The 17069-nt window shown below is 50.1% G+C and overlaps 1 protein-coding gene across 1 annotated transcript; it reads right to left on the bottom strand.

Annotated features, from left to right (window-relative positions):
• Positions 1-2692: 2692 nt before the first annotated feature.
• On the bottom strand, positions 2693-4601 carry LOC119340155 (tetraspanin-2-like). The gene is made up of 2 exons (XM_037612057.1): positions 3847-4601; positions 2693-3242 (listed from the first exon to the last, which is right to left on the bottom strand). Exons 1-2 carry the CDS (start codon positions 4354-4356, stop codon positions 2928-2930), a joined length of 825 nt encoding a protein of 274 aa, XP_037467954.1. The 5' UTR covers positions 4357-4601; the 3' UTR covers positions 2693-2927.
• Positions 4602-17069: the final 12468 nt, after the last annotated feature.

The raw sequence follows: 17069 nt of genomic DNA, 5'->3' as shown, positions 1-17069 counted from the left end.
CCGAAGTTGTGGATTATCTCTACTGCGTTTGCGACCTTTGTCGACGACCTGACCTGGTTTGGTCATCGAAGAAGTGGGCCTCGTGGCGGGATCCAGGGCGGCGATGGGCTTTATGTTGTCTTGGGTCTTTGTTAGGGCAGCGATACGGTGATGTCGACCTTTGTAGGAATAATTGTCTGCATCAACGACTGCCCGGCCGTTCCTTCTAAACTCTTGGGTTCAAAAAAGTTTGCTCTGCCAAGGTGGAGGCCTAGTGGCAGTATTAGGCTATGTTAAATCATGTAATTGATAATTTCCTTGTATAGGTGATTGAGAGTTGCCTCGTATAGGCACTCATTCTGAAATTACTTCATGCCATATATATGAGAGAGGTGCGAGTTAGAAAGGGCAACACATACAATTATCATGTATTCTTTCTCACATGGTTAACCAATTCTCTTCCTACTCACGGCACGTTTTCGATGGATGCGGAAGGAAGAAAGCTTTGGCCCTCCCAAGACTTAAATGTAATTTTATTGGGTTGACTTAGAGCAACTCCAACGCGCCGGTCCAAATGATGCGCGCTTTGTCCGTTTGTGTCAGCCGCCCGCTCGGCATACGCCCACACGCCTACTCATATTTGCCCGCGTGGCTGGCTTGTCCCCATTTTTCAACCAATATACAAACATTTTGCATAGTTTCACAAGCAAACAAATATAGCATAGTTTCACAACGCAAATAAAAATATATCGTAGTTTACAAGCCGGATAAAAATTAAATTGTCTCAAATACATTTTAAAAAAGATACATCTATTTGTTTTCAGCATGAGCCCACATATGCTCAACCAAATCATCCTGCAGCTGAATGTGAGTTTCTCAATCACGCATTTGATGATGAAATTGGGTGAACTGTGCAAACGTTGCCGCTCTTCCTCGATGCTCAGGCACACGATTGTCACCCTGGAACTGAAACCCATGATCGTACATACGTTCTGGATGCTCATTCTCTACGATCATATTGTGCATGATCATACAAGCAGTCATCACCTTCCACAACTTCTTGGTGCTCCAAGTTCTAGCAGGATACCAAAAAGATGCCCCGTCGTGATTGCATAACACCAAAGGCACCCTCGACATCCTTACTAGCACTCTCTTGCTCTTGGGAAAATCTCCTCCTCTTCTCTCCGACACGGTTGTGAATTGTCTTCATAATAGTGGTCCACTGAGGATAGATACCGTCAGCTAGGTAGTGTCCTTTGTTGTATTTGTGTCCATTGATGTTAACATTCACCGGCGGGTTGTTGCCTTCGGCAAGCCTTGCAAACACCGGCGAGCGTTGAAGCACGTTGATATCATTGTGTGATCCGTCCATCCCGACGAAAGAGTGTCAGATCCAGAGATCTTGTGAGGCCACGGCCTCAAGTATGATAGTGCAAGCCCTGACATGGCACCTATATTGACTCTGCCAAGCAGAATGGTAGTTCTTCCACTCCCGGTGCATACAGTCTATGCTACCAAGCATCCCCAGGAAGCCCCTGATGGCATTCTTCGCCAACAAGCGGGTTGTATCTGTAGCATTTGGCTCTCTCAAGTACTCGGGGCCAAACATTGCAATCACAGCCTTGCAGAACCTGTACATGAACTCTAGGCACGCGGACTCACTCATACGGGCGTACTCATCAATGAGATCACCGGGAACTCTGTATGCAAGCATCCGAATAGCTGCGGTGCATTTCTGATAAGAGGAGAAGCCAATCTTTTCAAAGGCATCCTCCTTGCACTCAAAATACTTATCTTATCTGACCACCCCCTCCCGCAACATGGTTGAAAACATGCCTAGCTACACAGAAACGACACCAAAATTGGTGATGTTTGAAGAGCAGGTTGGGTGTCGCAAAGTAGTCCTTTCAAAGAAGGAATGGCCGCTCTCGGTTGTCAATGCCGGAGTGTGCCCCAGGATCGGGCCTCGGAACAACGGTCGCTGCCTAGTAAGGTGGTCATGGACGACCAACATGGTGTCACGCGCGTCCGCTTCGTGTCTGCGCCGACGCAAATGAGGCTCAAATTTGAGTCGGGAATGGGTCGGCAGGCGGACGAAAAGCGGACGCGCGTTCGTTTGAGTCGGCACATTGGGCCGACTTTTTTGTCCGCAGCGACCCAAATGGACACGCGCAGACGAAATGGGTCGGCGCGCTGGAGTTGCTCTTATATTTTTTTGTAGTTGATTGGATTGACTTACTGTTACGTATCAAGAAACGACACCTTTAATAGGTCAAGAGATGCGAATCAACCTGTGGTTGGATCGAGGGATAATGGTATCCCAGCCCACCAGAGTATAAATCCTAGTCCTCGCATTATTTCTGGATTTATTTCAGAATTTCTAGAGATGCGCTTTCAGTGGGAGGAGCGCTTGCATCTGTATTGTGCAAGATCACGAATCATATAACAAGTCTCATGGTATATATCTGAGAATAGGAATTAGGGATTTTTTTTTGAAAACTCCCCATCTGTATGTGCGAGTTTGTAAGGACCTGTGTTGATTAATATATGGCCTTTAGCCTTTTCGCAAAAGAAAATGCACTGTATTTTTGGACCAAGGCACGGCCGCTACAAATTTGCCACTCACACCACAATCATGATTTATTTAGTTTTGCCTTCTTTTCTTTTTTTTTTTGCGGGAAAAACTTCCAATCTATTCAAACAATCACAAATCTGAACTTACACTGCATTTCATCGATAATTTTGGGTGAAAATGTCTCCATTAACCAACCTGAAAACCGAAAAATCTCAGCACACTATAGCTCTAGCCATAAGCCACGGCACTAGCAAATGCACCATGTCTAGTGGCGAAATACACCTCATGAGAGTGAAGCTTCTTTCAACCTTACTTGCCACTACATAAACTACACTGATTCGTCTGATAATCATACTAGTGCACAACGTCAGCATCAGGTGTTGTTGCTCCACTTGTAGCGGCGGAAGAGGTCCTCGGTCTGGGCGTTCTTGAAGGCGCTGCAGCCGATGACGTAGACGACGAGGAGCGCGACGGTGGCGGCGACGAGCGCCACGTTGGCCCGGCGCCACTGGTCGCGCAGGGTGCCCAGCATGCCGGCCTTGCAGGAGACGCACCAGTAGCAGAGCTGCCGCGGGTCGTTGCTCCAGACGCCGCAGTCCGCGTCCGCCGCCGGGTTCGCCGGGCTCGTCCACACCGTCGGGGACACGTACGCGTACCCGCACGCCGTCGGCGGCTTGCAGCAACCGGACTGCACGCGCGACGACAACCAGAGCGTAAGTCGAGAGCAAGCGGTTGCGCAAGGGGACAGGAATGAGCGCACGCAGCGTGACTGCGTGAGCTGGCTAGCAAGGACATCAAAGGGCATGCCATGCTTAATTTGGTTGCATCATGCACATGGAAGCTTCCACCTTCCATCACCTCGAATTGGTAATCATCTAGGATGGCTAAATCACACGCTTCCGCGCGCTGACCCACATTTCTATGTGGATCTATTCTCACATGTACTCCTAGATAGCACCATCTCCACTTCGATTACAGTTCTTTCTTCAGCAAGTTTACTGGTGGTACACACATGGACAGGACCTACTTGCACTTGCACGCTAAGCGCCCAAATCATCAGCCTACCTGGCATTGATTCGATTTTAGACCATTTGCACACAAGGAACAAAATGAATCTCACACAATGCAGTCGGCCAATGGAATGTGTATAATTTAATCCTGCTTTCTTCCATAGAGCCCTCGATTTGATTCCTATTGGCACTAACTAGTAACCACTTCAGATAAGAATCCCTGATGAAATGGGCACGCTGCAGCCTTCAATTTACCAATTAATTCTACAATGCGGGTAGTACCTGGAGCGGGGAGAGGTCGGACTGGTAGAACTGCTCGGGGGCGATGAAGAAGGCGGTCTCCATGGTGAGCTTCTTGCAGGTGTCCGACGCGGCGAGGCACGCCCTGATGCCCTCCCACCGCTGGGGATCCCCAGCAACATACCCGCGCAGCCAGCCGGAGAAGCCCTCGAGGCGGTACTCGCGGTAGGCGCGGCCGGGCACGTCGTACGCCCCGGAGCCGTGGGTGACGGCGAAGGCGAAGACGAGGAGGGCCAGCAGGAGCGTGATGAGGGCCGCCATGGCGAAGAGGTAGGCGGCCAGCAGGCCCTGGCGGTTCCAGTAGGCGCCGACGAAGCCCGCGAGGGCGACGAGGAGGAGCAGCCCGCCGAGGATGGCCACGGGCCAGCGCGCCAGCCGCGCGCACTCGGCGCCCTGCTTGGAGGCGAACCAGAGGCCCGTGGCGACCACCGGGATGGTGCAGATTAGGGCCAGGAAGTTGAGGCACGCCGTGATGTTGTTGCTGACGGCCATCGCCGCGGCGCGGGCGGACTCGCCGGACGGAGTGGGCGAGAGTGAGGGTGCGCGGAGTGGACTGAGCAAGTGACTGTGAGTGTGACGACTACGGTTTCTTGGTAGGGTGGTGGGGAGGAGACTTTTCTTCTTGGCCCCTTGTACAATTTCCGGGGTATTGTGTTGCGCCTTCAGGGCTGCAGCGGTGCACGATGGTTGCGGGGAAGCGATGGGGGGAGAGATGCTCGGTGGAATGGAAGGTGTGAAGCAGAGGACACGGGCAGTAACCAGAGTCTGAAGCGAGGCGCGTGTTGGATGATGTGCCCGATGAGATCGCGGAGGTCGGCAGCGGCAGCTTCCGTGGACGCACGCGCACGTGTCGTGTCGCCGTGCTGCGTCCGCCGGTGAGAGGAGATGCGTCGCCGATGCCGCTGATTGACACCGTCGGCCGTGCTGCTACAGGCAATCTGGCCCGTGCCGGCGTGCCGACTTGGTTTCATCGGGACGGGAAGACCGCAGACAGCTGGGAGGTTATGATTGGGGTTAGAAAGAAGGCGGGCCTTACCTCACTTAAAAACAGGGGAAGAGTTATTGATGGAAGGTTACGTAAAAGATTTACGTTAGTCTTCGTAGGTGTAGAATTATCGGCAGGGAAGACGAGCAGTGCTACACCTACGAATGGTTTAACGTAATGTTATGTAATTAGACAGCTGGCAGGTTATGATTGGGGTTAGAGAGAAGGCGGGTCCCACTCCACTTAAAATCAGGGGGGAAAGAGTTCTTGATGGAAGGATACGTAAAAGATTTACATTAGTCTTCGCAGGTGTAGAATTATCGGCAGGGAAGGAGCGGTGCTACACATACGAATGGTTTAACGTACGTAATGTTACGTAATTAGACAACTTGCAGGTTATGATTGGGGTTAGAGAGAAGGCGGGCCCCACCCCACTTAAAATCAGGGGGGAAATAGTTATTGATGGAAGGTTACGTAAAAGATTTACGTTAGTCTTCGTAGGTGTAGAATTATCGGCAGGGAAGACGAGCGGTGCTACACCTACGAATGGTTTAACGAAATGTTACGTAATTAGACAGCTGGCAGGTTATGATTGGGGTTAGAGAGAAGGCAGACCCCACATCATCCTTTACGTAGCTTTCGTACCAAAATTTTCATAGGTCTAGCAAAGCCCGTAAAACAGGACAAGGATGCCATAGAATTTACCCAAGCGGCTCCTGTCGTGGTACTAACTCTGACAGTAAGTATAGGGGTACGAATGAGGAGGCAAGGTCCTAGCTACGGCAAGATTGTACGCAAGTGTTTACGAGTTCAGGCCCCTCTCGGAGGATGTAAAAGCCTTACGTCTCGGTGCCCGGAGGCGGTCGACTGAATTATATGAATGTGTGTAACAGGGGGTGCGGACCCCTGTACAAGAGGAGGGGGGTGGCTTATATAGAGTGCGCCAGGACCCCAGCCATCCCCCGTTACAAAGGGTTCAACGTACATAAAGATGGGGCGTTACTGGTAATGCTAGCCTTAAGTGCCTTAAATGACCTTAAAGACTACGGAGTGAATGCTTGTCCATTGCTGTTCTGAGTGACTCCTGGTCTTTAGTAGGTCGAGTGAATTCTTGTATGGTCGAGTGATTGACCGGTCATGTGACTTCGGGAAAGAGGGGTACCCGAGTGGTTGACTGGTCGAGTGAATCGCACTCGACGCCTTCATTGGGTATTCCCTATTGTCTCTTGAGCTTCTCTGCTTCTAGGGCAGTGACCTTGGGTAGGGCGTATAGGTCAGGCCTATGACCCTACCCTAGGTCTGTATCATCATCATTAGCCCCCGAATGGATTGAGGTTCGAGTGGAAAGAAGGTTGAAGTTGATCTTGCTTCGACCCTTGCGATTCACACGTACTTGCGTTGGACGGAAGGCTCATGTTGGAACTTCGGCTTCGTTTCAGTCGCCTTGATCGATTCAAAAGTCGCCGAGTGGATTTATAACGTCATCCGTCGAGTGTTGTTTTTGGGCGCGAAACCTTCGACGCGATTGGTTACGGCGTATCCCGGATCTCACGTGATTTGAAATTTCAGGGAAGCGCGCGGGACGGAGCATGCCGCGGTAAGGGGGATGGATAGACAGGGGTGCCTCGATCCCTGCGCCACCTTTTTCACCACATACCCAGCGCGTGACTGTTGCGGGATTTGACAGGATCGCCTGGGCCCACGTGTCAGCCACTCGGAAGCGGATCCTTAAAAGGCGACGGGGCCGAGGTGCCTGCATTGTGCGTGTCCATTCCCTCTCCTTCTCATCTGCTTCCCCACCGCATCCGGCTCCTCCGCTCTCGACGCCGCCGTTCCGCCACCATGGTGAAGGACAAGACGGCAGCGCTGGAACGCGCGAAAAAGGCGACGGGGGCGGCAAAGGGCAAGAAGCAGAATCGGGGGTCGTCGTCGCGGCCGGCGCTGCCGCCGGGTTGGATCCAGGGCGATTGGATCCGATCCTTGCTCCGGCAGGATGACTTGGACGAGCTGGCCGAGTCCGGGCTGATCGCCAACGGTGCCGCGCGTTTGCCGGAGGGGGAGACGAAGCCGCAGCCGTGACCGGGTGAGTGCGTTCTGCTCGCCACCCACGTCGACCGTGGTTTCTCTCTTCCTGCGCATCCTTTTTTCTGGGGTTTCTTGAACTTCTTCGGAGCCCAACTTCATCACTTTTTCCCCAATACCATCACATACCTAGCCGCATTCGTGTCCATGTGCAAGAATTTTCTGGGCTGTCGACCGCACTGGGGTCTTTTCAAGCATATTTTCACTATCCGCTCCCATTCGGTAAAGAAAGCTAACACAAGTCACGAGAAAACACACGTCGTCCAGATGTGTGGGGGTTTGGGTATCCAGAAGCGGAAGAGGAGCTCTTTCCCTTCCATGACCCTTCCCGAGTCGGTCAGGGGCTGGCAGTCGACCTGGTTCTACTGCCAGGACATTGCAACTCCAGGCCAGTCGACTGGACTTCCCCCTTTTACTTTCGATCGTGTTCAGGCCCCTTCTTCGTTGAAAGTGACCACTGCGGAGAGGGTGGAAACAAACATGCTGGTTGAGAGGGTGGACCAGTTGATCAATCAAGGCGTCACTGGCATGGATTTGCTGGAGGTATTTCTCAGTCGGCGGATCCAACCACTCCAGGCTCACGACTGAGGGAGTCCTGGATAAGGGGGTATCCGGACAGCCGGACTATATACTTTGGCCGGACTGTTGGACTATGAAGATACAAGATTCAAGACTTCATCCCGTGTCCGGATGGGACTCTCCTTTGCGTGGAAGGCAAGCTTGGCGATTCGGATGTTAGATCTCACTCTTTGTAACCGACTCTGTGTAACCCTAGCCTCCTCCGGTGTCTATATAAACCGGAGGGTTTAGTCCGTAGGACCAGAACAATCATAATCATTGGCTAGCTCCTAGGGTTTAGCCTCTATGATCTCGTGGTAGATCAACTCTTGTAATACTCATATCATCAAGATCAATCAAGCAGGAAGTAGGGTATTACCTCCATCGAGAGGGCCCGAACCTGGGTAAAACATTGTGTCCCTGTCTCCTGTTACCATTAGCCTTAGACGCACAGTTCGGGACCCCCTACCCGAGATCCGCCGGTTTTGACACCGACATTGGTGCTTTCATTGAGAGTTCCACTGTGTCGTCACCGCAAGGCTTGATGGCTCCTTCAATCATCAACAACGCGGTCCAGTGTGAGACTTAGTAGAGAAAGCCGAAAACTGACTGTCATGATACGACGAGAGCTGGTCAGCTGTTCGAGAGGTTGTAAAATCTTTAAGGATTTATTCCGAATAATACCATAACAAATACAGAGTGCGACGGATCGGTCTTCCGATCAAGTGCTGTTAGAGCCCCTCGTACGGTCTTCCGAACACCAGGGGTTGCGCCTACGATACTTGAATTCCTATGGCTAAGTCAGAGTGATAAAGCCCTATAGTCTGACTAGACCATAAAAGCGCGCGTTGCCGCGCCCACCATCTTAAGAATATATACTCCGTTCCAGAAAATAAGTGTATTGGTTCTCGCGTAAGTCAACCATTCGAATGTTTGACCAAGATTCTAGAATAAAATAACAACATGTGCAATAACTAATAGATAAAATATGAAACTACTTTTCATGATGGATCAAATGTTATGAATTTTGTATTGTGACTATTGATATATTTTTCTAAAAACTCAGTCAAACATGCACTTGTTTGACTTTTGAAAAAATAAATATACCTTATATAAAGGAACAGAGGAAGCATCAACAAAACAATAGGACGTCCTAACAAGGAAACCATATTAATATTGGGGGGGGGGGATGTAGTTATTTGTACCACTTGGAACAATAGAACTTGGTTCTATCTTCAGCTAGAATATTTTTATGTTCATAAACTCCATGAATTTCATTTTGGATAATAGAGTGTCGGTACAACCATAAGTCTTAATACCAAAGTACTTCTAAAAAGGACAAACAACATTCTTGTCTATCCATAGCGAGCAGACATTATGAAATCAACAATCACAAAATTAGAAGCAATATTTCAAGCAACAACTCCTAAAAGTATATGATTAAAGAAATGATTTTAAAGATGACATTGGAAAAATATAATAATTTAAAGAAATGAAGAAAGAATTGGAAATTACATGGATGCCATATAAAACTTTCTATAGCACTTCCCTATTAACTCATGATATATAGAAAGGTGATCTTTGGAACTGGAAGTCACAAATTCATCTCACAATGATTGTGATAAAGCTCCACCAACCAGAAAGAGATCACATTGTGTAGCAGGATTCCTAAATTTGAGGGATTGAGGGCAAGTAAGGGCTTCTCACATAATAATCAATGCAAATTGACATAATATTATTGGTCTCCCAAATAATACGATCTTCGAACAATATAGTGTACTCCATGTGTCAAAGGGCCGGCTTCTCACTTTTCTCACAATATAAATCGCTTCCCAGGTGCTCAAAGCCTCATGCTTAGGAGAGAAAATAAAGTTAAATCATGTTATATAGTTAACGAAAGAAAACAATGTGCATCCATAATCCTACAACTTCAGCATGAATCTTTTAGAAAATAATCTACCTTGTTAGACTATCCTGAACCCTATGCTATACAGGTTCTGCTGTGTATGCGTTCGATGCATTCCATACTTCCTACAAAGAGGGGAAGAACTGCTAGTTGAGAATTTAGATGCCAAACATCATACATATGAGAATGTAAAAAGGTATTGCTATTGAAAAGATGAAAAGTAATTGAAGATATATAAACTGAGATAGTACTGAACTACTAATTCTTCAGACTATCTTGAGCTGATGAAAAATAACCATGATGACGAAAGTACTTGCAGCTATTGAGACATGTAGTCGTAATACAGAAAACGCAATCTATTTAAATGAGGTGTATTATTACCATATTAGCAGATCTTCTCCTTTTTTTAAACATGCTTCTCTTCCCAGGTTCCAAAATTTATTCATCACTTTAACAGCCGATCAGAGCCTCGTTGGAAACTGAAACATAGTAAATTATTTTTCCATACCAGCAATGGTTTGATAAGATAAGTGGCGCAATCAAGCACAAAAACCTCTACATGAGTAGCTAGCTTGCTGCTCCTTTGTGTGAACAATGTCGGACATACATCTATTATTTTCGTAGGAAGCGATTTGAATGAATAATTATCTTACAACCTAAAGATATTCAGTTTCAGAGGGATTCACAAAAGAGAGATAGAGGCATACCTGAGGTAGCTAGACAATGGACCTTTATCACGATAATTACATGGAAGTTCCAGCTTTAGTCATGGAATGGGGAGGGACGCGCTGGCATGGATGCCGATGCAGGCGGAGTACAACCGGTGATGGCCACCGACAAAGTGGGAGGCCACCACAGCCGCCATCAAGGACGCTGGCATTAAAAACAACAAAGAAGGGACTTGCATATGAAGAGTACATGGCAAGTGGAGGTCACCGCTGTGGAGGTAGACGCGCAACAGAAGCTTGCCGGCGGGACGGAGGACAGCGGCAACACATCACCGATGAAGGAACGGGGGCGTCGCAGACGAAAGAACAAAGCACGAGCAGTTGAGTGGATAGCGCTGGCAACACCCTGGATGACCTGGCCCATGCGAGGGTAAGGGCGGGCAATCTTCATCGTCGGCTGGGCGGAGGACTGCGACGGCGCATAGCGGACGGAGGAAGATGGCGCATAGCGGATGAAGGAATAGGAAACGAGCAGTTCGGGGTGGGGTGTCGGGGGAATGGACCTGGGCCTTTCCGGCCCAATTGAGGACAGAAATGGACGCTCGCTCTACGGAGCAGCGGCCCGCAAAACGGCGTCTGCAGAGCTCGAACGATCTGAGAACGGCCAAGCAGATCTACAACGTACGCACGTTAGCACGATCTGACGGCTCAGAGTCTCAAAACGCTGTGGTGGCTTGTAGCTAGCCCCGTTATACTGTTTCTCAATTGCCTGGTTTGCTGTGCTGAACACCTCCTTCAAGGACCCAAAAATGGGATAAAGAGTGTTCAGGTTTGTCCCGAACACATCCATACTTTCTACGTATGCGCAGAAGCCGATGACTGGCCAACTCTCAGGATTCATATATATCAAACGGCCGCACAGGAGGCAAAATGTTTATATAACGGGCAATATATAATAAAAGTGCCAGTGTTCCGCATTACAAAGGACAGCATGACTGTCTTTAGGGAAATATAATGTCTTTCGTTCATTGCTCCGCCACAAGGCGAGCTCCTTTCAGGACACCATCATAATATAATTCGGGCTTGCGGTGCTCCTTACCCTCCGGCGGTCCCTCAGTCATCAGCTTTCAGCATCAAGCTTCCCCCAGCGCACTTTTGCATGGGCGAATGCCATTCGTGCACCTTCTATACAGACCGACCGCTTAATAACTTCGAGCCGAGGACAAGCGCCCACGATCTGCTTCACGAGCCTGAAGTAACTGCTTGGAATTGGCTCAGCGGGCCATAGCCGGACAACTAAGTCCTTCATGGCTAGTTCGGCCGCCTGGTGCAGTTTGATCAGCTGCTTCAGCTGATCGACAAATGGCACCGGATAATTCGGTGCCAAATATTGCGACCAGAAATGCTTTTCCGTAGTCTTCTTCTCCTCAGCTCGGTAGAATTGAGCAGCATCAAATATGCTGCGTGGCAGGTCCGCAAACGCCCCTGGAGAAATAAGAATTCAATTTGTCACCTTGAATCTCTCCTATTACTACATAAAAATCGCTTTGAATAAGAAAAAGCCTTACCGGCTGCAATCCTCCTCGCCTCTTGAATGTCCTTCAGAGCACCTTGGGCTTCCTCCCGAGCATCATTTGCGGCTTGCAGAGCCTGGGCGAGTTTGGATTCTTTCCCTCTTAGACTCTGCTCCAAAGTCTCGCTTTTCTTCACGGCCTCCTGGAGCGCTCGTTTAGCTTCAATGACCCTGGCCTCGTGTTTTTCGCGAAGAGCCTGCTCCATGGCGGCCTTCTTTTCGGCTTTGGCCACAACCTTTTTAAGCGCCTCAATTTCGGCATTTGCTCCTAGAGCACACAATACAAATAATTTCATCGGGCACAAGTGCTCATTTGTGCTAAACTTATCAAGGTTTCGACTTACCTTGCTTGTCCTCCAACTGCTTCTTCACTCGGCCAAGTTCTTCTTCGGCCCGATCTAGACTCTACTTCAGTCCAGATACTTCAGCAGTATGAGAGGCGGTCATCGCTACAGATGCCTGTTTATAAACAAAGAGATATATGTCATCAACTGAGTCTCCTGCGAAGCGGATATTTGATCCCCTGTCCGGTTCTCTCTTTCACCGGACAGGGCATCAGGGGCTACTATCCATACTATGACAATCTTCAAAGGTTCCTAGAACATACCTCAAAGCCTTTTATAAGGCTGATGCATGACTCATTCAGTCCGCTCTCGGCGGACTGAATCTTTTCAATCACCGCACCCATAAGGGTGCGACGTTCATTGACGATAGAAGCACTCTTTAGTGCTGTCGATAAGCTGCCCTGCAGCTCTGGTTGGACAAAGGTTGCTGGCGGAGCGGGCTCGCCTCCTTCAGTCAAGGGGGGCCACCTGCCTAATCATGGAGCCTCAAAGGTCTCCAGGACTGTGTTTGGTTGCGGGCCGAATCTAAGATCGCCCCCGCCATCGACGCTCATGGGAGCCGTTGCTCCTGTGAATCTTGCCCCAGAGGTGTGCCCTCCCTGGTCTGTGTCTTGCTGAGACGACACCTCGGTGTCACGCCCAGGCTTCGGGGAAGGGGCCTCCGGAGGCGTCTCGCTCTCTAGGGCATCCGAGCTCAGCGAATCCTTCGATGAGGACTGTTCGGCGCGAGACCTCGTCGGGCTACACAGAGTATGGTGCAAGTTAAAATATTACACCTTAGGGATCCTGGACGCGTAGGTGTGTTCGGATTGTAGGTACTCACGATTTTACCAGGGGCTGGGCCCTGGGATCCCACTCTGGGCTGCTATTGGTAGCCGTGGTGGACGCCTCTGGAAGGGGATTTTCCCCCTCTTCGGCGATTCGGCCTCCAAGGATGTGGAGGCTGTCCTTTTCTTTCCTCCCCCCATGGAGGACTCGTCTTCTTCCTCCTCGTCATCTTCGGAGGAAGGATGGGTGTTGGAGTCTTCGGATTTTGTGTCTGAAGTATTGTGGCAACGGAGGCCGCTCCGGGTCTCCTTGGCCTCCTTGAAGGCCTCTTTTTTCGGCGCCTTGAAAGGCGCTGGGACCAGCATCTTTGTCAGAAGTGGTCCTGCCGGTTCTTCTGGCAGCGGGGCCGGACAATGTATCCGGCCTGCCTTCTTCGTCCATTCCCGGGGTAATTGAGGAAAGCATGATAAAGCGTCTCCCTTGGGATATGCCAGCTAAGCATGGATGGACAGAACATAGCGATAACTTACCGAACTTGCGGGGCAGGACAGTTGATACGCACAGTCCTCGGCGGAGTCCGACCACAGTTTGCCGGACTTGAAGAGCACCTTCCAGATATCCTTGTGTGAGGAGCCATAGAGCTCCCGCAGGGTCTGGTGCTTGGTCGGGTCGTATTCCCACAAATTACAGGTCCGGTGTTGGCAAGGAAGAACCAGGCGAACTAACATCACCTGGACTACATTGATGAGTTTGACATCCTTGTCTACCACGCCCTTGACGCGCGTTTGGAGCACTGACAGCTCATCGGACAAGGACCAGTTCATGACCTTCTTGTTCCAGGACGTAAGCCGCAGGGGCGCCCCAGATCTGAATTCGGGAGCAGCGGCCCACTTTTTGCCGCGCGGCTTAGTGATGTAGAACCACTGCTGCTGCCACTCCTTGACGGAATCATTGAAGGTGCCTGTCGGCCATGTGACCTTGGGCATCTTTCTCACCATGGCGCCTCCGCACTCGGCGTGCTCGCCGTTCACCACCTTGGGCTTCACATTAAAGATCTTCAACCATAAGCCGAAGTGTGGCGAAATGCGGAGAAAGGCCTCACATGCAACAATAAACGTCGAGATGTTATGGAAAGAATTAGGGGACATATCATGAAAATCAATCCCATAATAATACATGATACCGTGAACAAATGGGTGAAGGGGAAACCCGAGCCTGCGGACGAAATGAGGAAGAAACACAACCCTCTCGTGAGGCTCCGGATTAGGGACGATCTGTCCCGCCGTCGGAAGACGGTGGCCGATTTTCTTGGCCAAGTACCCGCCTCTTGAAGCTTTTTGATATCCTTCTCCTGGACGGTAGAGGCCATCCACTTGCGTCCTGCTCCGGATCCGGACATCTTTGGAGAACCTCTTTTTGGTGGAGAAGACGAGCGCTTGGGCGCTAGGGCTCGAGCGAAAGGGAATGGACGAGCGGAAGGAAAAGGCGTGGGTAAAGAGGAAGAGGCCTTATATCTTTATAGAGGCAATAAAAATGTTTGTGCCTCCCTACTTGCCTGATGGAACCTGCTCGTTCCCCACTCGCCGCGATTGGCGGTACGGTTGGGTTGTCCGCACCCATATTGATGAGAGTCCCGTGATAAGGGGGACATGATCTCTGCTTCGACAAGACGTGCCCAGGAAACCGCCTCGCAATGTGCACAGTAGCTGGTTGAGAAACTGTTTGGCTAAGGACCAGGCCACAATGTGATATCAAGTTATGAAAAAAATATATCAGCGGATTCAGTTCGTGAAAACTATGCTCTCTACGGAGGTGTGTGGAAATTATTTTACAGAGCCGGACACGATCCTTGTGTCCAGAATCTACCTTGGAGTATTCGGAGATGGAACCCGCCTTGCAATGCCGAAGACAATTTGCGCGCCGGACTCATCGTCATTGAAGCCTGGTTCAGGGGCTACTGAGGGAGTCCTGGATAAGGGGGTATCCGGACAGCTGGACTATATACTTTGGCCGGACTGTTGGACTATGAAGATACAAGATTCAAGACTTCATCCCGTGTCCGGATGGGACTCTCCTTTGCATGGAAGGCAAGCTTGGCGATTCAGATGTTAGATCTCCCTCTTTGTAACCGACTCTGTGTAACCCTAGCCTCCTCCTGTGTCTATATAAACCGGAGGGTTTAGTCCGTAGGACCAGAACAATCATAATCATAGGCTAGCTCCTAGGGTTTAGCCTCTATGATCTCGTGGTAGATCAACTCTTGTAATACTCATATCATCAAGATCAATCAAGCAGGAAGTAGGGTATTACCTCCATCGAGAGGGCCCGAACCTGGGTAAAATATCGTGTCCCCTGCCTCCTGTTACCATTAGCCTTAGACGCACAGTTCGGGACCCCCTACCCGAGATCCGCCGGTTTTGACACCGACAGCGACCACTCCATGTGGATGTATTCTGGGGTCAACGACACCGCTAGGGTTCATTCAGAGGAAGTACCGGCCAAGACTGTGGCCCAGTGGTTGAGGAGCATCATAGGAAACAAGGACAACCCCAGAGGCGCCAGGAGAGTCGACCCCTTTAGCGACAGCAACTAGCCAGACAAGGTTCGGCTTCTACCATCGACTGAATTTGTGTACATCTTTCGACTGGCTTTGAATCCGACTGACTTTCACTTGACTTCTTGTCTTGTAGGTTTATACTGAGATGTACTCGATGCCCAATGGCAAACAGGTTCTGGAGCAAGACCAGGAGGGAGAGGACAGTGCAGAGGAGAGCGGCGATTGGCAATCTCCAGACTACGAGGACGAGGACTAGAGCGACGAGTCAGACGAAGAAGAGACGGTTGACTCAGCACCTCGGTCGGAATGTCGATCCAAACTACTCCATGATCCAGCGGGCGGGCGCAACAAGACCGTAGCCTCGAGCACCCAAACTCAGAAGCGTACTCGGACTTCGACTCCGGAGCCGACAGAGAAAGTCGCCAAGCAGCCCAAGGTCGTTCCCCCAAAAGCTCAGAAGACTTTGCCCCGGATTAATATGGATGTTCCTGTTGCCTCTGGGTGAGTGTTCTTTCTATGTTTTCCTCCACCGACTGACTCTTCTGTTCTGACCGAATGGATCATACAGTTTTCCAGCCCTACTTCCGCCGCGACTGATATGGACGTTGATAAGGCCCCAGGTGACGAGGAAGCCGATGACGCGGCCACCTCCAGAGCTAGTAAGTCCGCTCGACACGAATTTATTCTTATCAATTGAGATGTCGGTCGGTTGAATTTCTGATGTTTCTTTTTGTTGCAACTCCATGAGATGTTGTCGTGCTTCCAGATGATGATGAAGAAGAAGTGCCTCCGAGGGAGAGGAGGAGGAGGGGCAAGGGATCAAGCGGGAAAGCACCTGAGGTTCAGGTCCCTTAGTCGACTCTAATGCTTGAGACGGTGGTCGAGCGATCCGGAGATCCGGTTCGAACCAACGTCACTTTCGCTAACCCATTGTCAACTGATCTCCCATCAGGGTCGACTGCCCAGACCCTTGCTGCTCCTGTACAACTCCATGCGTCCAAAATAGTGGTTGCTTCGACTGCCTTGGCACCATCACTCTTTGCTACGTACCAAACTCCAGACGACTTGCCAAGTGCTGCCAGGGAGGCTCTTCTCCAGGTGAATCTTGTGATGGAGCAGGTGAAGGTGGTGCACGAGGCCAGTCAAGTGGCTTATAATGCCAGTATCGCTCGGCAGACGAACGTCAAGGTTAGTTGATTCCCGACTGATCTTTTGAATAATGAAAACTATCGTTATTGCTTCGCTGCCCATATGTGCATCTACTATCATGGGTATGTGTTTCACACCCAATCACCCACTCGGGTGTGTCTGTCTTAGAGTTGAATAGGTCGTCCACTTTAGTCGACTTAGGTTGAGTCGAGTGTTTGTTCGAACCAGTGGGGGCACGCAGAGTGCACCCACTGGGTGTAGTCCCCGAGACCACGGTCGACTACTGGCATTCGGTTGGGGTCTGAGAATCTCCTCTGTTGTTTTTTTTGAACTCACGCTGGGCAGACCATGCTGAGCACTAAACCGAACTAGTGGGGGCATGCTAAGTGCACCCACTTGGTGTAGTCTCCGAGACTACTGTTGAATGTTTGATTTGGCGGTAGTCTTAGAGTAACTTTCACTGTGATAGTCTTTTGTTTCTGTCGACTGATATATCTCACCCGCTGACGACAGAGGTCTTGTGATCTTGGGGCTCAACTTTCTGAACTGAACAAGAAGAAAATCAGCCTCCATCTTGATCTTGAACTGGCGAAGAAGAACCTCAAGACTACCCAG

The sequence above is a fragment of the Triticum dicoccoides genome, chromosome 7B, assembly GCF_002162155.2.
Source record: "Triticum dicoccoides isolate Atlit2015 ecotype Zavitan chromosome 7B, WEW_v2.0, whole genome shotgun sequence".
Lineage (NCBI taxonomy): Eukaryota > Viridiplantae > Streptophyta > Magnoliopsida > Poales > Poaceae > Triticum > Triticum dicoccoides.
This window is presented reverse-complemented; position numbering and strand designations above follow the sequence as displayed.

Bases quoted from the DNA above. Each gene is read 5' to 3' on its own strand.
- LOC119340155 (XM_037612057.1), bottom strand. From the start codon at position 4,356: ATGGCCGTCAGCAACAACATCACGGCGTGCCTCAACTTCCTGGCCCTA. The intron at 3,243-3,846 runs GTACTACCCGCA...TCGCGCGTGCAG, and splicing joins CCGACCTCTCCCCGCTCCAG to TCCGGTTGCTGCAAGCCGCC.